Below are 22,377 nucleotides of genomic sequence, written 5' to 3' on the forward strand. Positions count from 1 at the left end.
GAGGATAACACAATCTTACAGAACATTAAGATTCTCTTACTTTGAACCACCTGATTTCCATGAACAGTCCATTAATTCACAGAGGAAGACAGAAGAAAACATCCTCTACCAGGCGGACGCTCGGTGGAAGGTCAGGTTTATGAATGCCAACACAGGTAATGGGGATAAAATGCAAAGTTTAGCCTTTAAAAGACGAAAGAAATATATTTTTCTATGAAAGTTTTGATCAAAAGTTCAAACTAACAGCTTTGAGGATGAGTTCCAACATGATCCAACCAAACTTCACATTTTAAGCAAAAATCACAGCCAGAATTTAAAATTTTAAGGACAAATATAAATTATTATTATCCTTATTTGTAGTTTTAGAACAGAAAAGGTTTAGAGGCTTTTATTTCTCCATTGACCCCCATGTTAAAATTCATATTTGCACAGTTCCAAAAATGTCTTGAAGGTTATTTTTTCTCCATGACTGACGGCTGTGAGAGGAACGACGTAACTCTGTCTGGTCCCGTTCCACTGTTTTTTCTAGCTTTAGTCCGAAACTGCCTTCATGGGGGGACACGGGGTGTCTGCAGGTAAAACAATGGTCAAACCCGCATGGAGCACGCAGGAGACCCTCGACGCTCTAGACCCATCTGTGAGTTTGTAGAAGCAAAATGTTGATACAGATTTTTTTCTAGGGCGTGCTGTGAGCTACACACTGTAGTGAACACTTAAACAACACGTCAGGGGGACTAGGGGAGATACAGACGTCATACGGATTTTTCTTTTTTTAATCCTCCCAAATCCCGCGAACTGTGAACAGCACTAACACAGTTCACAGGTTTTGGGAGGGTTAAAAAAAACCGTCTGTTTAAGCAAAACCTGCACATTCATGATGGGTCTGAAATGTTCCAATAAATAATTATTATTATTCATAATAATAATTTGATCTTTAAATTTCAGACTCTTGCAGACCAACAGCAAAAAGCAACAGAAAACTCAACAAAGAAGATTTTCCAAACAAGACGACATCTGCCTCCATTTAGGCCGGATTCATCCTCAGCAAGAGAACAAATAGAAATGTGTTCTCGCTAAAAAAGCTGAAATTAAAAAAAAGTTTGATTTGTTACTGCAGCTCTGATTTTGGAGGTTTTTATCTATGGTCTATCTATAAAATCTATAATCTATAAATCTATAAAATCTTTTTTATGTTTATTGCTTCCACTCTTACGGAGCCCAGGTCCTGACATAGATAAAACAAAAAAATCTCGGTCCCACAAATTAATATCTTGTTCCCACAAAATAATTAATTTGTGTGAACGAAATAATTATTCACGTCATAAGTCATTCCTAAACACGGATATGCCCTCCGTCTGGCCACAACAGCCGCTTTCAGCAGTAACTTCTGTGTCTCTGTGACCCACATTCGTTTAAGAAAGGAAAAATAAAAACAAGAATGATCAATTCATTAATGTCTCAATGAATACAAGAAAAATATCATAAGATTTAGGAAGCTTTGTGCTTCACCACACCGCAGCGATTTTCCGGACATAGCTCCTAGCTCCGCCGCAGAGTTCAGTCTACCGGCCAGGCAGCTGGGATATTGTAGTTTAGGGTCGAATAGGAATAATAATATTCAGGACTTGTCTTTTATTAACATACTCTTTAGCAGTGACTTTACATCCGAAGGCTAGAAGGCTACATGCTAACTAGCCCATCATTAACCTGTTGTATTTGAACGCACCACTGTAACAATTATTCACGTCATAAGTCCTTCATAAACACGGATGTGAGCAACATTTGGATTTCCAGCAGATACCTTCACATTTCTGTCTGTGTGTCTCATTACGTTGCATGGAAGACACTGAGGATGTTTAGAGATCAGATTTATATATTTTAAAAAGCACCAAAGCATCGGTAATCAGGTTTTCATGTCTGGGTTCATTCACATCCTGGTACGCTCTCCATCCTGCTGCAAAAGCAAAATATGATCATTTTCTTATTTTCATCGAGACAATAATAAATCGATCATTTTTGTTTTTTTATTTACGAATGTGGGTCACAGAGTCACGGAAGTAGCCACGGAAAGCGGCTTTTGCGGCAGGACGGAGAGCGTACCGGGATGTGAATGAACCCAGACATGAAAACCTGATTACCGATGCTTTGGTGCTTTTTAAAATATATAAATCTGATCTCTAAATATCCTCAGTGTCTTCCATGCAACGTAATGAGACACACACAGACAGAAATGTGAAGGTATCTGCTGTAAATCCATGTCTCGCTAACATCCGTGTTTATGAATGAGATATTTTTGATTTTATCCATGTCAGGACACGGGCTCCGTACATTCTAAACAATTCTTAGGGGTTATTTTTTTATTAGATCATTCCATCAGAATTTAAATGTATGCGTTTTAAAAATTGTGTTTCTCTATATTTCTTTAAAACAAAAAACATTTTTGCAATTTAAAAAAGAGACACAGTACTCTGATCTGAGCTGTAAGAGTCAAACTCTGAACTGAGCCAGAATCACTGCAACTACAGTCATTTTCTTTTTGTGAGCGTCTACTTCTCCAGCTTCACAGGGATTCTGTGTTTTTCTATCAATGGCAGAACGTTTGTGTTTTACAAACTTAAGAAATCTTAACTTTTCCTGTAGAACCCCAAACAGCCATCCTCCGAATTCTTTTCCTTTTTGGTAAATCACTTTTTGTCATCTTTTATTACATCAGTAAATCTCCTCCTTGGCCTTCATGTCGGCCTCCTGCCTGGGAGCTCTCACCTCAGCGTCCAAAACTGATAAATTCTGCTGCTTTCGTCTCAACGCTTGTAAAGCATCTCAATCTGACTTTGGGCTTTATCTCATAACTGCAGACGCTTTTCCTCTGATCAAATCCATCCATGTCCCTCTAAAGGAAACTTCAACTTCTTCCATCTCTGCCTGGAAAGTCAAGTCTTCTCAGCAATGAGACCAACGTTTGGAGCAAATACACAACAAATGTGCATTTTCTGTTAAAGTAAAGAAGAATTTAAAATTCAAAGAGGTTTTTACTCTGAGTAAGTACAATAAATGTATCTTAACAGATGGCATGTGAAAGATGCCAGAGACATAATGTGCTGTCATGACAACAGCATTAACTTTAAGAGAAAACATGAAAAAGTAGAACAGACTGCACAGAGGAAGCAGTTGAAATGAAAACGTACTTTTATCTGGAACAAATATAAACGTAATTGAGAACATTTGTGTTGCTAATGTATGAAAAAAGCTCTGTAAATAAAGTTACATTTGGTTTGAACCTGGAAACATTCTAAACATTATTCACAGATGTGTGTTTTCCTGCAAAAATCGACACTGGAAAGCAATAACATGTTTGCTATATTTTACCTCTAAGTTGGCTGGAGTGTAATTTCCATGGAAACGCCGATGTTACCTACAGCTGAGGGAGGATTAGAGAATGAGGCAGAACCCGACAGAGAGCAGGGAGGGTCAAGAGATGTTCAATCCTTTACTGAGTCCGCTTGAATACAGCAGAGATGCAGCTGAGAAGCAAAGCGACACGCAGCAGATCTGACGTCTGAGCAGATTTAAGAAAGAGTCGCCAGCTGGAATTAGAATTGGAATTGAGAGGAAACCATTTTTCATTCAAATGGTTTAGTAAGCCAAACTCCAAGACTGGCGGTTAGGCTGCTGAGGCACTTATCTTCAACTGCCACCCAAACCCCATTGCACTGGCCCCTTTGATTTGTCCTGCAGGGACAAATCAAAGGGGCCAGTGCAATGGGGTTTGGGTGGGGGGGTGATCCCATGTCATCTCTTTGGGCTGGAGCCAACCAGAGCCCCTTTCATCAGGCACTTACCTGCGAGCCCTATCCTCAGGTCTGACTCCAAGGTGGGCCCAAGTGATTCACTCTGGGAAATGTATCTGGATCTTGGTTATTTATTCTCAAAGAGGGGTTCAGGACCCCTCTTTGGCTTGTTATGTGGACCTGCCTGCTATGGAAGACCTCACCTGAGGGCATAAGCCCCAGACTGCCTAGCTCCTGGTATCAGTCCAGGTCTCAAATCCCTCCTGGGACCCAGGGGATGCCTCCTTGGGGAGGTGTTATGGGCATGTTCCACTGAGCATAGACCTAGGAACGTCCCGACATCACCCCAGAAGAGCTGGAGGAAGTGTATACCTGGACTTGTCCACCACCTACAGTGGGATAAGGCCTGACGTGAAATTTCAAAATCACACAAATCTTGTTCCAGGCTTTTTCTTTCACCCCTTTGTTCCGGTATACGAACGACTTGGTGTCATAGAATTCCGGTCGGGGAGAAAAGGGCAATTACTAATTTTTCCTTTGTGATAATGTCTACAACGTTTGGCACTTCCGTGCTTTGAAAAGGACGCTAACCCCAAATCCAAGTCCCTGATTGGTCACAGTTCAGCATCGTTGAGGTTTAGCGTTAAGAAGTTCGTCCGGTTAAACTTTCAACGAACGCCCGTTTTGTACGTAGCGCGTGCTATAAACGGTCAGGTACGAGGGCTGATGAAGGTCCCAAAATGCAGAGACAGGAGCCACACGGTTCCAAGTCAAGGGGTTTTCATTTAATTGTGGTGGTCCCTACTGAGCAGAGAGAATGAAGAAAAGCAGCTCTCGTGGTAATCAGGTAAACAGGGAAATGACGGCATGGACCACCACAAGAGGAAGGCAGAGACGAGACTTAAATACAAACAGGACTGACAACACACGGTGAAAACGATCAGGAGAGATTGGGACCAGGGAAGTAAAACTCAAAAAGTGGGAAACCTTCAAAATAAAACAGGAAACAGAACTCAAACATGACAGAAACAAAATTAAATGAACCATAACATTAACTTGGGATGCGTGAACGTGAGCGTTCGGAACACAGACGCTCAAAATTCTTAGAAAGTGCGCTAACAACAGGACAGTGGTTTCATTCTATCCATTCAAATGCAGCTTTTGAAACAACACTTTTTCCTTGCGCTACGTGCTCTACATTTTAAAGACCGAAACAGAAAGTCTGAAAAGTTAGAAGAAATACGACATCTGAAGTTTATGGATTATAGAATTCTCTATTGTTGAAACAATGAGTAGTCATGTGGCTCATTTCTCTTTACATGCAAAACCGTCTTCCACTTTCAAAGCCTTAAGGATGCTTCGGTCAGCGTACATATGGACTCAAAAGACAACAAAACTGAAGGAGTTTTACCTGTTTCCACAGACAGATGGCGACTCCCTCTGAGTCTCTGTGTGAGGCCGAACATGTGTTTATCACTCGAAAATAATATTATTATATCAAAAACGGTGGTAATCACAATCTGTGGTGTAAACACATCCAGCTGGATGTGCAGTGATGCCAAACCACGCAGCCCAACCTCCCAGAAGACATTTCCTGACTATGTCTGAACCTCTGGAAGCCTCAGAGCTGGCGGATATTCTGCTGCTTGCAAAGGAAAAGCATTTAGCTGGGATTTTTAGATAAGATGATTGTACCAGAGTTTCAATGAAAGGGCGTACCCGCGTTTGAAAAATGCCTCTAACACGCTCGGCCTAAAAACCGCTTCTTTTGCCTGGGTGGGGTGGTGGTGGGGGCGCACACTCTGCCGGCAACTTGGCAGGGGTTCCTGGGCGGGTGCCTTCTGGGCGCAGGGTAGGCAGTGCGGCTGACCGGGAACGGCGGCCGGGTGCCGTGCTGGGTGGCTGGTCGCCGTGGCGGGGGCTGGGGGGGGGGCTTGTGGCTCTGGGGCCTGGGGTCGTCTGCCCGTGGCCGGTGTTTCGCCCGTGGCCGGTGGTTGGCGCGTGGCCTGGCCCCCCGGGGGTCGACGCCGCAGTCACAGCAGGGGTTAATGGGTTCACTTGGTGGGTTTATTTCATTTTTATTATTATTATTATTATTATTATTATTATTATTATTATTATTATATTAATTATTTTATTGTTATTATTAATATTATTATTTTATTATTTATTTATTTTCTGGGGGGGGGCTGGGGGGGCCGTGTGCTAGTCCTTAGGGGGGCCAGGGTATGAATGGTGGGGCTGGACCCCCTGCCCCCCGTTCTGGCACCGGGACCCTTCCTTGCTGGCTGTCTCTCGGCGCCGCGAGGCTATGGCCTCCAACTGCGGCTGGCTTGCCGTTTCTGGCTGCCCGGCCGCTCTGGGAGGGGGGGCGCCTACCGCGGCCGGCTGGGGGGCCGGTCGCTCGGGGGAGCCTTCTCCCCCGGTTGTGCCCATCCGCCCGCTCCTCCCCGCTCTCACCCAAACAAATATTGCACACAGGCACATAGGGCCCCGGGATCTGGATGGGAGGGGTATGCTGGCGGGGCTCACTGGGGATGCCCCTCTCTGGGTTCTCGTTGGCACCCGCCCTCCTCCCCTTTTTTTACTTGCATATTAGACACTCTGATTCATCTAGGGCCTTGTGGAGAGGGTCTGGTGGAGGGGGGCACGGTGAAACATCCGTGCTCACCTTTCGCTGGCCCCCCCCACAATTTTAACTTCCTCTGTAGACACACACACTGCATGTTAGCAGCACACACACAGCAAATACACACCACTCACAGAGGGACTCCGGAGTGGGGGGCTTTGCGGCTTGGCAGCGGTGGAGCCCCCCACACTGGTGACCTCCTATTTTACCTGCAGCACACACACAGCACTCCCACACCTCCATACATGGGTGGGGTCGGGGGGGGGGGGGGGCGGCCGGTCTTCACCCGCCTGGTCCTCTCAGGGCGGCCGGGCTTATGGGTATCCTGTCGGCTGCGGGAGGGGTCGGGCATGCAGCGCTGGGGGTCGGCCGGCTGGGGGGGGGGTTACTGCGTGGCGGCGGGGGTAGGGAGGGTAACCAGATGATTGTGAGTATGTGTGTGTGAGTGCATGGGTAGGACCGACCTGGGGGCTGGCTCGCTGGGACCCTCTGGGGCTTTCCCTCCCCATCACAGAGAGGGGAGGGCACTGAGAGGGTAGGGGAGGGGGTGTCAGATATTATGGCGGGGGGGGGGGGGTTGTAGTGCGTAGGGTTTTAGGGGGGTGGCTGTGGCTGTGGGTGCGTGGCGATCCCTGGGTTGCTAAGGTCGCGTGCCTGGGCTGGCTTGCGGGGACGGGGCGCCGGTCGGGTGGTGGCTGGCTCATGGGTTCCGGGGGCCCTGGCTTCGTCCCTGGCCTTTGTCTCGGTGTCCGGCGCCCGGTGGCCCCCATGGCTGCCGCCTGGTACGGCTAAGCGCTCCTGTCTTGTGGCCTGGGGGCCGGACACTGGGTTCGCTTGTGCCTCTGGGCATTGGGGGGGCCCCTGTAGGGGGGCCCTCTCTGTGCCTGGCTGGTGGGGTGGGCGGTCCCCTCCTCCTCCCCTCCCGGGCTGCCTGGGTCCGGATGCTGGGGGGGCTTCTGGCCTGGGGGGCTCTCCTCCCCTCTCCTGGTCTGGCTGGTCTGGCTGGGTAGGTACTGTCTCCCTTTATGAACACACGGTTCACGTCGGCAGCATGCATGTATCTCCACCCCCACGTGCACGTGCACACTGCCACACTGCTCCCTGTCTGCTTCATCCCTCCTCCTTACCCACAGTGTATTGATGGACAGATTTTTTTCGCTCATCTTAGTGTCAGATTTTCACCTTTGATGTAACATTCGTCTTTCCAGCAGATCTGGTATAATTGTTACAGCTTAAATTAATAACTTAGTCAAATCAGTGCTTGTATCCCCCACCTTTTCACCTTTCTTCTTTTTATTCTCTTCCCCTCTCCCTCCCCACACACACTAAATGTAACAAATAAATAAAAAATAATACGACAAAAAGGGGTTTATACAAATCTACACTCTAGTTTCTCAAAGCTATATAACCTCTTATTGTGATAGTAAAACCTGTCCAACACAAAAAGCCTTCAGCTCTAATCTGTTTGCTCAGCTGTTGGACAGAACAAGTTAAAAAAAATAAAAATAAAAAAAAATAAATAAAAACCGCTTCTTGCGGGCTCGACTCCTTCGAGCGTCGGGGTCAACGCAGAGCAAATGGCAATTACTTCTGAGCCGTTGCCAGATTCTTTCATTTCATCTTCTTACTGCGCTCTCCACATGCCACTAAAAATGAAGTGACAGGAAAAGGCACAGAGGTGCTGACCGCCTACTTCTGCAATGGCTGCTCTCCCCCCACACACACTCACAGAGAGTGGCTCCCCGTGGCCTGGTTCCTTTCTTCCTTCCTTCCTTTCTTCCTTCCTTCCTCTCAGCTGCCACATTCATCTAACTGGCAACAGATTGAGCTGAATTGCCGTCAAACTAGCCTGTAAGGCCACCCTGTGAAGTGCACGCTCAGCAAAGACCATGAGATAAACTCATCCACGTCTACACGTGTGGAAGCCAGTGAAAGCGGGATTTTCCTGATGTCTGTACAGCTGAAGGAAAGCTAGATTTGCAATAAAAAGATGGAGTCTAAAATAAAGCCTTTCTGTCAAAGGTTCTACTGTGAAATCTGTGTTTTCTCCCAAAAAAAAGAAAAGCCAGGACGTCACTTTTTAAAAATCTTTATCACATACAGGCTTAATTATGAGCACTGTCTTCATATGTCCATTACAGTAAACTATAAATGAACTCTCTACATTACAACCTCAAAGAATTACAAATAAAAACATCAACAATAATATCGAGGAAGTTAAAAAAAAGCTGGAGATTGTTTTATTTTATTTTTGATGAAATATTAGAAAATAAAGATGTCTCTAACTCTTCTTGTGGTTTCTCTGCCATTCTTAGGAGCTGATTTCTTGATTGAATGATTGACCTCTTACCCCCCAAATCCTGCAGATTGTGAAGGAACCCTTTAATGCTGTCCATGTGATCATTGCCTGCTTCTTGCTGCAGCCTCACCTGCTATTTTTTTAATTTATAACAAGGTGGATGAAGTGAACGCTTTGTGTGTGGCGTAAGGGCAACAAACAACAACATCACCCTTGTGTTATAACTTCCATTATCCCTACGACTACTTCAGGATACCACATTCACTCAGTGGTACGTTCCATTTTGATGACATCAGGTGAGGGGGCCGTACGAGCCTCAAAAGAATGAAGAGACACACCTGAGCTCCCTTTAAGATGCAGCCGCTCCCCCACTGCTCCAAAACCTGCAGCATCCGTACAGTGACTGAGGCTTAATGTTAGTGCAAACCAGACTGAGTTAGGGTGTGGAAATTCCCACCATTCCACACTTTTAGTTTAGTGTTTAATTTAATGCTAAGGTGTCCTAAAATTCAAAATGAGCTTTTGGTGTAATAAACGTCTTGGCTGGCGGTCTCCAGTCTCTACTAATTTTGTTAATGTTTGCAGAAAAATTGTATTGGAGGACTTTGGGTGGATTCAGCAGGACATTTCTGATTGGAGCTACGGTGGCCTTTTTGGTCCAGTTGTACAGTTGTTCTGCTTCGAGCACAGATTGTATTCAGACTGAGGAAACTTAGTCCAATCAGAAATGAACCGAGACCACCTCCAAAGATGGGCTGGAGAGGGGAACCTGGTCCCGGACCAGGGTCCGCTGACACCTTTAAGCCTTTGTAATAATTGTAAGCCTTTGTAATAATTGTTTTCTGTTCTTCCTTTAGTTCACCCCCCTTCCATGCTCTCTGTGTTTCCCTCCTGCTTTCTCTCATGGGCTTGGACAGGAAGTTGATCACATTCCAAGTTATATAAAAAAATCGTTTTTGCCTCTGGCTTCAGAGCCTCAACAAGTCTCCGTGTGCTCTTTTGTTGCATCCACAATAAATAACGTCCAGCCAGAGGATTTCAGCTGTGACTGGTAACAACAGCTGTAGGAGTTTGTTGTACAAAGTAACACAACTCTGGACATAATCATCCCCACAGTGGCCAATTACAGCCACAGACTGCAGCCAATTATAACGCACAGAAGTATGCTTTTCTTAGACACACACACAATCACTTTGAGGGGAGGGAACGCTGTAGACAACAATAACGACAAACACTGTATGTTTGACTGATTACTCCCTGAAAGTAGAACACTTAACGTATAAATGTGACTTCCTCTCTGTTTGGATTTAACCTAATATCATTTTTTAAAATAACACTTGTAGTTTTTCTTTGTAAAATAATGGAATCATTTGGTTGGTAGATTATTTTTTATCCACCAGTATTCTCATCTGATGAAAAATTTGAATAAAATGGGTTTCTCTGACCTGAACATTGCCATTCCTGGATTCATCCGTGGCTTTTGGTTGTTTGAATCTGCAGGTGTAATTGCTTGTATTTCGTTATTATGATCCCAATAAAGAAACTTGACGGCTCAGATTTTTAAGTCCCTGCAGAGGAACGAGGGTCAAATCCTCCTGCAGGAACACAAAAGCTGTCTGCAGCTTTAGAGAAGCAGACATGAGCTTAAAGATAAAAAGAAAAACATCTAAAACACCTATGGGTCGGTGTAAAACACCATAAAACTAATCTAGCCTGAAGTCGAGTTTTTCCCCCCAGAAAACTGATTTTTTTTCCCACTTTTATGGTTTAAATCAATGGAGCTATTAGCTTTACCTCCTCATCAATAACCTGATCATTTAAGCCCCTCGGTAAAAATCATAAATGTCCTGCCGTAGCTTTAAGCCTTTCTAAATACATCGATGATCTAAAGATCAATAAAACTGTTTGTGGTGCGAGACGCATTAAGAAAGTAGGACTTTTATTGCACATCTTTGCTTGACATCCAAACAGCCATATTGATCGGGCCCCACTTTTCCTCTTTGTGTTTTTGTGTTACTGAAGGCTGGAAACGACGTGACAACTCTGCATGATCCCGAAATAATGGCCCGACTTCTCTTCATTTCACTTTTCTGCAGCCACTTGTGTAAAGATGGACATTAGACGTATAAATGACCCCCCCTACGTCGCCTTAAGTGTCATAATCTCGGCTGTAAAAGTTTATTAATGCAGGACTTAAGATATTATGGCGTCGGGCACACAGTCAAAAGCTGGAGAAGGGAAGTCAGCCTCACAGACGCTCTTGGTGTCATTAAGGTCATTTTTGAGAGATAAAATATCTCTCGATTTCCCGTCCTGGGTGTCCGCAGATGTTCCTGCTACACGCTAAGCGTCATCGCCGTGTTTCTCATTTGAGTTGTGTCGCCACACTGGCTGATGATGACTATGAGATGAGGTGTCCCTCCTCTTTCTGTGAACATTCAAATGCACAACATTTTTCAAAAGACAAGAAAAATATGGCTGAGGTTTTTTAGTTTCAAAAACTAAATGGAAAAGAATCTGAAGAACTTTTCTTTTGTTGTTGTTTTTCATGTAAAAAACATTTCCTTCCACCCACTTGTCTGTGGATGCAAGTTCTGGATCTGCAGTCAGCAGAAAACATGTTGGCACGCTAACACTGGATAAAAAGACACACCAACGCAGCCTCACAGTCAATTTCAAGTCGAAAGCGCTCCAGATAAATCAGCTGGAGCTTAGCGCCCTCATCCCTGATCTTTCAGTTAAAAGTTCAGGGCCTGATTAACGCTCGTCAGCGCATGAGGCCGACACTTGGCACTTGAAATGAACCTGACGGCAAAGACAAAAGTTATTAATCCAGTTTCAGTCATGAGCCCGTTAGCTCTAAAGGCCTCAGCCTTCATGGAGACGTACAAATAAATCAGTTTGTTGATTTTGGGTCAAAGATTCACAGGATGTATGACTGAGATTAAATATGCTTTGTCTGTGCTAATGTGCAGACATCAGCGGTAAAATTAACTCCAACTTTCCAGAGGAGTGAGCATCTGCTCCGACGGGCTGCTCCACAAGAACCACAACACCTGCAGGTACAGTATAGGAGTGTGTAGGTGATCTGATACGTATCATGATACACAGTGTGTCATATCGCAAGACTGCAACACAATATAGACAACATATCTCTGTATAATCTCAATATATCAAATGCCTTGGGAAAAATGTGTCTGTATTTTGTGCGTAATGTGTTGTCGGGATGGTGTTAGGGGGTGTAACGATCAATCAATGAATCGATTTCTATTCCTATGATCCAACCATCCGATCGATCCGTCTGAGGCAAAATCAACCAAATCGACCTGTATCATTTAAAAAAAGTTTCACAATAGATGATGGAAAATACCAAAAAGAGCAATGCACAACTAACACAACAGTTTCAAAAAACACAATAGAGTGAGTGAAGGCATTTATTTGAAAGACAACTGTGGCACTCAGACGTTTGTCTGGACATTTGAACCCACTAAGCAAAAGCAAAAGCAGACAGAAAAGCAGTTTAAACTTGATGTATGGTGATTACAGCTGCTGTTTCAGCTTTGGGTCCCAATAATTTCCAGCATAAAGTGACTGGTCCAGTCAGACACGACTCACCCCTGAAGGTCCTTCACAGACATGGAGATCTTCAGGTTGTGTCCCAGAACGTGAAGGGCAGTCAGGATGTCGGCCCACTGCACCATTTCTCCCAGGGGTCCTCCCTTCAGCACCTTTGGACTGAAAACGTCCCCTGACTCCTCTGTCAGGAAGCCCACATGGATCAGGATCTGAGAGAACGAGAGGTCCGAGGGTTCAGAGTTGAAATACAAAACCTGTGGAAGAGCAATCAGGAAATCCAGAATTTCCTGTCGACCTTTAAAAACGTAAGGAAATAAAAAAAAGAAAAACTTTCAAAAAATTGGTAAAACTTGTCGAAATAATCTGTAAACACGTCCAAATACTTATTTCACCAACAAATAAACAGACAGTAAGGATGGTGGTTACATTTCCCTTCATTCAAAGCGTTTTTTGTCATCATGTTTATAAAGACAAAGTTTTAAAACTTCCTATTGAGAGTTAAGATTTAAACACCTTATTGGTAAAAACTTAAATAAATCCTTGATGACACAAATCTGTACAAGCGTCCAACACGAAAGGGAAACATCAAAAAATTACCACGGCTTTAATTCTGAATCTTTACACCATTTGCACCAACAAGAAACCGTCCTGTCATGCATAACCAACCAGCGTCTGTATAATTACTCAACCCACCACCAAATAAGCAGCACATTACTTTTCACAGTGGATTTAACACAGCCATGTCCAAACCTCGCTCTTCTGAGTAATCCTGATGAACTAATCCAGCATGAAAACACCTCCAGCTGCTTCTGCTTGCAAACGGATGCCGCAACTTGGACCATGACGCATCCGAAATGAGCTGGAGGACGGCTGGGAGGAGTTTAAGTTTACGTGGTGACAACTTCCTGTCTGACTGTGTTTTCTCTGAATGTGAGAACAGAAACACAGGAAGGAGAAAACGTCTCTAAAGTCAAATAAAACAATTAGTCTACTATATTTGGCCCTTTTTACAAATACATTTTAAAGGCACAATATACAGGGTACGGAGTCCTGTGACCTGTGTTTATTTAAACCTTTTCAGGAGCCCGTTGATCCCTCATTTATTGCAGAGTAAAAATAACCTGCAATTGTTGAAATGTGCATTATATATGCTGTAAATCCTCTCATCACACATTGTATACACTTCTCTTGGACAGGTGTTAACATTTTTAGAATTTCCTCTCTCGTTTAACCCTTTAACACCAGAACGTCATCTCCAATGTCGACATTAATACGACTACCGTTACTCTTCAATCGTTTATTAAATTAACCTTATTCCAAATTCTGAAGGTGAGCTAAGCTAATTGGCAACACTTTAAAGTAGTGAAGTGTTTGCACAGTCAAAGTGGATCAGCTGATTGTGGCGCTGAGAAAAGCAGCTTTAGACGGATACGATTCTTTGTCTGTTTACACAATTTACAAAATTCCAATGGATTCTGACGCTGACACAGGCTGTTCTGTTTTGTTTTTTTCTCGTTCTTGTGTTTTCTGTGCAGGTTGGTTGTGGCTTCTCCTGGAGGGCTCCGCCCCCTATCGGTGACTCTTCATGGATAGGTGCACATCTGCCTGCACTTTAGGTTCATTTGTTTGAGCTGTGCTTAAGAGTTTCCTCTTCTGCACTCAGAGTCAGGGGGTTGCTTTAGTTTAGTTCTATCTCTTATTGCTCCATTTAGTCATTTTAAGTTCTGCTATGTTTGTGAATTTGTCCCACCAAGAATGGTGCTTTTTGTTGATTAAAGCATTTTAGTTCCTTCCTTTAGCTGGCTGTCTTGTCCTGCATCTGGGTCATCCTGATCCTCCGTAACAGATGCAGAGAAAAGCTGCTTCAGTCTCCGTTGGTTTTCATGTTAATGGCACAAGTGGTTAAATATTTAGGGTAATTTAAAGAATGCCAACATTGAAGCCAAAGCTCTGGTGTTAAAGGATAAAACACTGAAAGTTCAAACCTTTGTAGCAAAATAAGTCCAGCATTATAGAATCAAATCATGGAATCTGTCATGGAATATTCATGTACATTTGTCAAACTGAACCTGTTCTGTACAGGAGACAACATCCAATCATAAAAAAATACTTTGTTTAAAAAAAAACATGCAAAATAGCACCCCCAAAAATTGGACAAACAGCTAGACTGGAAAAGGAGAACCGCATAATAACGAGGGGCGACAGTTTTCTGCTTAAACTTTAAAGTAGAAAGAAGAGCCAGATGTTTCTGCAACTCAAGCAAGCCTCAGGAGGTCTATCTTACATCAGCGTTTGATCAATTATAAATACTCCAGATAGCTGTATCTGTACGTAATTTTGTACAATGTTGTATTCACAGAGGACGGCTGAATTACTAGTGTCTCCTAACATGAACAAAATGTGCTGAACGCGCTGAACAGAGATGCAGCTAAATCAAGCTCCAGTGAGACTCCAGCTGGCGTGAAAAATCCTCTGATTTAATAAAGCTCCACTATTAACTCCTGCTTCAAAAAACTGATAAGTGAAATTGAATTTGAATCTTATGGGGCAGCTGGCAAGAATAGGAACATAGGACAGTTACAGTAGTCAGTGACTAGTAGTGCTGTTGGTTAAACATTGGACAGCAGTGAGTGGCAACACCGATTCCAGAAGATGTCAGTTTCTCCAAGGCTGACCAAAAAGTACTGTACATCTCTGACATACTGTTGGTCCCACGTGAACCAGCTGGGACCTTAAGGAGCTTCTGTTGGTGTCTGGACTGAGCACGGCAAAACGGCGTTCCTGTTTCATAAAAATCAAATGTTGAACAGTTGACTTGATGAGACAAACTTCCACAACGTTCAAGTCGCCGACGACATGTTTGCACAAATGAGCGTCGAATGACCATCATTACGGAAACGTTTGCTGTATTTGAAAAATGTTGACGTTTCTGGAAGCTGAACACCACACTTTTCTGTCAATATGCTGTCATTATGGTAATTTCACTGGGATTAGCCTCTTTGTACGGAGCCCCCCCAGGTGCCAGTGGTAAAAAAAAAAAGGTTTTGAATAAACCGTGCACAGGGGTTAATCAGTTATGCTTGTACTGTTGCGCAATTGTGTGCGCACAGATTGCTCGGAGACTTCCGTTGGGAGTTTGGATTCTTCCATGACTGGTGTTCAGCCTGCAATAAGTGTTGATTAGCTGTATGTTTGTCCAATGACGTGTAAGATAGCTATAGTCTGGACAAATTACGGTACGACCATGGAAGAAGATATTGAAGTTCCGTTGTAAACAAAGCTCCAACATAGAGAGAGATGATCTTCTAAACGGGCTTTTACTATTGTTATGATTATTATTAAGTGCATGTTTGCTTATGGTTTTTTAGGATTAGGGTTAGGATTAGGCCAATACGTGCTAACAACATTTAGCCGTGTATGAACTCAAGCTGGAATAACATCAGCCTTTATTTTGTCTGGACCCGACTGGTAACACAAATTCCCATTATTGTTTGCACGGTTTCTCAGGACTCGCGGAGCAGCCGGACAGACTGCGGTCCAAAGCCTCCTCCGTAGCGCACACCGTCACAAAGCCCCCTCCCCTGCCAGCAAACAAGAAGCTAGGAGTCCGGCTGCTCTGCTCAGAGACCGCGCAACAGTACGAGCACAAATGATTAATCCTTGTGCACGGCACATCAGATTTTTTTAACCACTGGCACCCGGGGGCTCCGTACCTTTGTTTATGGTAAACAAGCACAATAATTGTCTAAGCACATTACCCCCCTCCCAAAAACAAACCAGTCAAATCTTCACAGTTTTTTTTGTGCAAGTTTGTCAATAAGCAAACGTTTGATTTTGACAGTTACCGTAACTCCTTTTAATTTTTGTTTTGATTGCAAATTTTTTAATGCATTTTTAAACTGCTATTTTTTTTGCAATAAAGCACTTTAAATGTTTGAATTGTGCTGTGCAAATAACCCTACACTGCATAATAAGAGGTGGAAAAAAAAAGTAAATAAAGGCAAATAAACCAACCAGAGTACATCCTGCCTATCCCAGGGAACTAATCAAGCACAAGGAAGGGAAGTATGCGGTGGACTTACGCTGCTCCCACATGAGCTGCGAGGCGGCTGATAGATTTTAAATGTAGCCTGTTGGAGGGAGTTTGTTTCACACTGACACACACCAATGAGCTCCCGTCAGAGCGTGTGTGTTTTGGGTGTGAGTGTTTACTCGCTGGCGGAGCTCGGGGCTTCTGGCGAAGATCTTAAGCCTCTCCCTGCTGTTAACTTCCAGCGGGAATTGAATGTAAAGACCCTCCAAACCCCCAGTGACATAAACAGAGACAACCCCTCACTCAGCCTTACAGCACTTTGCAGGCGCTCCTTTGCATTTATCCATCTCATTAAACTGTGCCGATGTTAAATAAAGGTTTTGTCATGGTTCCTATCCTGCGTCTGTGGGGAAACCGCTGAACGGGATCTCTGATGGCTACAGCATGAAGAAGTTTACTGAAAGTCTTTCAAGTCAAATCTCTGAGAAGTCCTTGGTGTAGACATGAAAGGAGAAAATCTGAAGTGGCTTTTAAGTGTGTGGTATCATTAAAGTGCTCTGTCACTCCACAGTCAAATGCTAATGCTTCCCTCAGCAAGGCTGCTACAGGACTCCATGAAAATGTCAAAATGAGAGAGACTCATTTCACCGTGGCCTTAAAGAAGGTCACGGAACAAAGGTGGAAACCCGAGCTGGCCCCCTATCAAAAAGCAGCACTCCATCTCTCTCCTTAAAGCCTTATGCTACATTCAGACCAGGCATGTGATGCGCATTCAAGAATGAGCTGGACGCTGGCTTTTAGCATACAGTGTTCACACTGGACTGCTGTGACCCCACACTAGTGCATGGACTCACAGTTGGAAGGGTCTCGGTGCGAAATGTCAAAGTAGTGTCAAGTTTTCCTTTCACAGTTTGATTCTGATATAAGAAAGTCTTGGTGTCATAGAATTCCAGCTGGGCACAAACCGCAATAATTCATTTTTCCTTCACAATCAATCTGCAAATGGTTGAGACTTCTGTGTTTTGAGAACAATCTACGTCAAATCCGTCCCTGACTGATCAAAGTTCAATTGGTTTAACTTTCAAAACACATTTAATGACCTTGTCTTTTGTACGTAGAGGCCAGAAACTGCTGTAAAAACTCGTGCAGCGATGCGTCAATGTGAGAGTTTTGGACATGGAAGCCCAAAAACGCACATTTTTATGTGCGTTTACATAGACTCTTCATTAATAGTGGACACTCGCTAGTCCAAATGCACGAGTATGTGTGTGTGAACATTAGTTGTATTGACATGTTTGTATGTGAACATTTTCGGAGCCAACAGGTATCTTTATAACATATGTGTGTGGACAGGCCCCGCCCCTTCTAGATTTGTATTACATCTGAACCTGACAGTAATGATTATAAACATCCAGCAACTTGTTGCTTTATGCTGCTTCATGGTTTACCCCCCCCCCCCCCCTCTATAATCACCCTCCTGCACCCCCCCCCCCAATATCCCACGCTCTCAGTCCAACACAAAATGTTAAAAATATAAATAAGATGAATAAAGCTTAGCCTAATTAAAAAAAAGGGGTTTATTTAAATATACCTCTGTGTCAGAAGATTCATATCCCCGTGTTGCAACAGTAAAATATGTCCAACACAAGAGGCCGTCAGCTCTCATCTGTTTGCCCAGCTGTTGGACAGGACAAGTTAAATAAAATAAAAGAGTGGTCACTCAAACACATATTTTCAAGCCGGGTGTGAACATAGCGGCAGTCCCAACTGCCCTTGCAGCTGTCTGCGGGTGAAAAATTGGTAAAATGGAAACATCAAGGTTCTAGACCGTTTTAAAGAGAAAAAAGGCTTTTGCACATTTTTTCCTGGGGGCATGATGTGGGGGACAGGTCATAGCGAACACTTATTCAACAAAATGGTGAAGTAGGTGAGAAACGGGTGTGTCGTACGGATTTTTCAGTGTCCCAACCCCCAAATCCTGGGCGTGGTTTGTGTGAAAATTCAACTGGTGTCCACACAAACTGGCATCACCATAAGTGCATCCAGCTTCTAGCCTGACAGATACTATGTAATAAACCTACAACACGCACCACAATGGTACGTTCCATTTTCATGACGTCCTTCATGGTGGCCGTATGAGCCTCAAAGGAACTGCAAGACACACCTGCGCTCCCCTTAAGATGCTGCCGCTCCTCTCTACGACCCTCCACAGGCTCGGACAACCCGAAAAGCCGCCGCGCTCGTACCCTAACCCTAACCCTGTACAGGTACATGTGACAAAAGCTTTTCTCTGCTCTCTCAGATCCACAGACTAATTTATTTCTGCTCACGTTTAAACTCCCTGTTGTCACATTCCAACACTCTGCCCCCCCGCCCACCCAGCCTCTTTGCTTCACTTTCCATTTCCCATTAGTCTCTGAAACTGTCTGCACTTCATCAGTCTGGGGTCAATTATCCCAAAGCAGGGCAGACATGGGAAGAAGGCAAATTAACGGACTGCCATTCGCTGACAAATAAGCTGGATGAGCATGTTCAGAGCATTTCAAGAAGCTAACTTACACACAGGCTCCGTGGATGGAAACTTAACACCAAACGGTTATTAAATGCCTGCAGGATAATAAAAAAATAAGGTCAGTGTCTTTGAATCTGCCCCACCAGCTCTTAAAGCCGTTCAGTTACGGCGCGGCTCAGCTTAACGTGGCGCTTGATGTCTGGAAAAAAGGAGGGAAGCAATTTGTTCCACGAGGAATGAAAAGCTTCATTATAATGGCAAAAAAAAAAACACCAATCACAATTTTTGCTAAAGACTGGTTATAGTACTTGAAGACAATCGCTCGAATATATCATAGCTTTCAAAGTAAATAAAAAAAGAAGAAGTCTCTGTGATCTGGGTTTTAACGTAACTCGTAATACAAATATGGTGTCAACCAATTGCCGAAGTAAAAACCAAATAAAAATAAACATTTTATGAAGACCATTTATTAACCCACTGTGTTCCAATGAGGAAAACTTGGGATCATTTATGAAATATTAATTTAGAAATGTGTGGCTTTCCACAAGCATTCCACGTATGTCTAAAAGACTTTTCATGCATGTATGGTTCATGTTGATTTACGTGTTCTTTGCGTGGTTTATTCGTAACTCTTCTGAGATTTCAATGCGGTTCATTTGGGAAGAATCTGGGAAGATTTCAAGTAAAGACCACAACCTTTCTCACTTTTTCCACTTATATTCATATATATAATATGCACAAAATGTACTTAGTGGCTGCGTGACACAGCTTTTATATTCAGTGCTTCACTCATGTATGCTTTCTCTGAGAAAACTCCAGCTCTGCTTACAGTCCAACCGAAGCCGAACAGGGACGAGGCAACGGTGAGGACAGCCTCTTCCTACTGTGAAGCTGCCAGCAGAAAGGTGTGGCCCCACACGTGTGCTGGCCCGCACACGGATGCAGGAAATTCTCACAAGTCTATCCTTGTTCCAGGGTCAGAGTTAATTAAAATCACACACCGGTTCTTCCTTTCATCCAGTTCAAAGATGTCAGCCTTCTTTAACGCTAAACTAAATCAATCCGTCTGCAAAGATGGAGGTCTGGAAATAGCACATCCCTCTGGCGCAGACCAATTTGAAGCTTGATTCTGTCTTGTAATTTTTAACATCACATCCAAATGGTAGTCAGGAATAAACGGATCCACAGGGACTGGCAGAGGGATGGCATGCACTCGCATTCTTTTGCTTCCCTTTCTAATTGCTGTGATAAACAGCTTCCGACAGCCAAGGCGAACTGACAGACCCCAGGACATCTGCTGCTCCCATAGCAGCAGCACTTTGTGAGACGTAGAGGCACTTCAAGCAGCCATGATGCCGGATAACAAATCCTCTCAGCGTAGAACCGGAGGGGAGAACATTCATCACGGTGACAGAGAACCATTTTCACCCTTGTTAACTTATTTTAGGAGGAGCGAAGAGGAGTGTTTTCAGGAGAGAGGAAGAATGGGTGCTCAGTCTGACCCCGACCATTGTTTTCTTAGGGGAAATTTCCCTCAAATAAAGCCTTGAATCAGTAAAACTGTGAAATCTCAAAGTTATATTTCGCTCCAGTCTTTATTGACATTTTAAGAAGAACAATGCAGTAAAACGCCTCAATTTTCCTCGTTTTTTTTTTTTTTAAACAAGTATCACGTGAAAGGCCTGTTTGTCTGGCAATAGTCTTCCAGGTTTCCTGCTCGCCTCAGCACCACATCACTCCCCGCTCCATCAATCCCCTTCTAATCCATCCAATAGGACACGGTATCATCCATCCTCCCTTTTACCTCCCTTCCCCTCCCATTCTTCTCCTCCGTGCAGTTACACAGGCTTGCATCACATCATAATCCCAGCCATTTGTCTTCATCAGTACCGCTCCTGCTTAGCAGATTCTGCTTCAGCTCTCTGATTCCTTCCTACATCTATTTTCTTGGCCCTCACAGGAAGTCTCTTTGACACAAACGGCTGCCAGGAGTAAGTGGACACGTCCAAAAGATATTGCAGCAAAGCATTGACTGTATTTGAAAACTGGACTGAGGGACTCCTCCCCCCCGGTGTTCTAAAAAGGAAGAACCTGCTGGCTCCAAGAAGCCAAAAGCCCCTAGACGTCTTATTTTTTCTCTCCTTTAGTGTCTCATCGTTGAGGTACACATATAATGAAAATTACAGGCCTCTCTCATCTTTTTAAGTGGGAGAATTTGCCCACCACTAAATACTTTTTTGCCCCACAGTAAATAAATTTTTACCAAAATGACTGTAAATTAAAATAAAGGAGACGTCTGTTTAGAAAAAAAACAAAAAACTTTTGTCAACAATAAATCTAGATATATGTAAGATGTTTCATATTTTTCCCGCTTAAATGCTTACTGTAAACTTCCAAATATAAAAGACGCAGGAAAATTACACAAATCATTTTCCTATTCAGAAATGTTATTTTTTTGATCACAGAAACAAATGAATGTATTCTTTTTTTGTCCCTTAAGGCTCTGAAGGGTCAAGTATAGACCGCTTAAGCTTAAAGAAAAAAAAAAAAAACTTTTCCTGCTTTTATACACCAGGGATGCTGCTGACGACACCTAAAAAAACAAGCAGTCTTTGAACTAAACATTACTCTGATTTTGCACACCAGCCTCCAGCCGATATTCACATTGATAAACACTTCACTGCTGTAAAGTGATATGGAAGTCAAAAAAATGTCAACACTGCAGCTTAAGGTCAGGGGTCAAAGGCTTAACCTGTCTTACTTTCTTCTGGTCCCTCCATCGTTGCCCCAGTTTGGCCTCCAGGCGGCTGGCTGCAGTCGCCCACTGCTGGGTGAGGCGGCGGATCCGGCGCTTCATGAAGCTCAGCGACTCTTTTCCACCGCCGATCTGGTCAAGCAGCATGGAGAGGTCGGTGCGGAAGGCAGCCTGTGAATGTGAGGAGGAGGACAGAAGAAAAGGTCAAACAAGCAAAACATATTTATAACTGATTTTTTTTAAAGTAAAATATTACTTTGGATGATGTGGATTTCATTTTTAGCTTTTCTTTGTTCAAAAAGTAAGAAAAACAAACACAAAAACCATGAGTTAAATATCATGTGATGGGGAATATATTTTATTATTGCTAAATTCACTTTTATGTGAATTTGAAGATTTAACAATGGTGTTATTTTCATCAGAGAACACATTACACACAAGGTTCTGGATACAAACTTTCATCTTGTTCCTTTGCCAGTTTTTGTTTCCCCCAATTCCAAAAATAAAATAAAAATAAAAGAGAGAACTCCCCCCTGACCTGCAGTAATTTCTAACCAACCATGTAAACTGATCAGCCTCCTCCCCCCTGAAAACAACCGTCTGTCTGTTAACGACTTGCAGACGGAACAGAACCAACATCTCAGCCGTTTGGGTCGGCAGGAGTGACAACCGTCTTCACCTGCACTGACATTCAGTTCTCGGAAAAATCCAACAGCTTACAGGAATAACAACGTGGGGAGGTAACCGGGGCAGTACAGCGGGGTCAGTGCTTTTAAGCGGGGCAG

General features: G+C 43.6%; 1 protein-coding gene across 3 annotated transcripts in view; it reads right to left on the bottom strand.

The window, feature by feature from the left end:
* Positions 1 to 22,377, bottom strand: part of LOC101173907 (alpha-1,6-mannosylglycoprotein 6-beta-N-acetylglucosaminyltransferase B) — a 169,874-nt gene that overhangs the window by 45,630 nt on the left and 101,867 nt on the right. For all 3 annotated transcript variants that reach the window (XM_078954488.1, XM_078954487.1, XM_078954486.1), the window contains 2 exons: positions 21,599 to 21,763; positions 12,332 to 12,501 (listed from right to left, as the gene is read on the bottom strand). In XM_078954488.1, coding sequence (XP_078810614.1) covers positions 12,332 to 12,501; positions 21,599 to 21,763 — 335 coding nt within the window. The remainder of the gene's footprint in view (positions 1 to 12,331; positions 12,502 to 21,598; positions 21,764 to 22,377) is intronic.

The sequence above is a fragment of the Oryzias latipes genome, chromosome 1, assembly GCF_053564925.1.
Source record: "Oryzias latipes strain Hd-rR chromosome 1, Olatipes_Hd-rR_3.1".
Lineage (NCBI taxonomy): Eukaryota > Metazoa > Chordata > Actinopteri > Beloniformes > Adrianichthyidae > Oryzias > Oryzias latipes.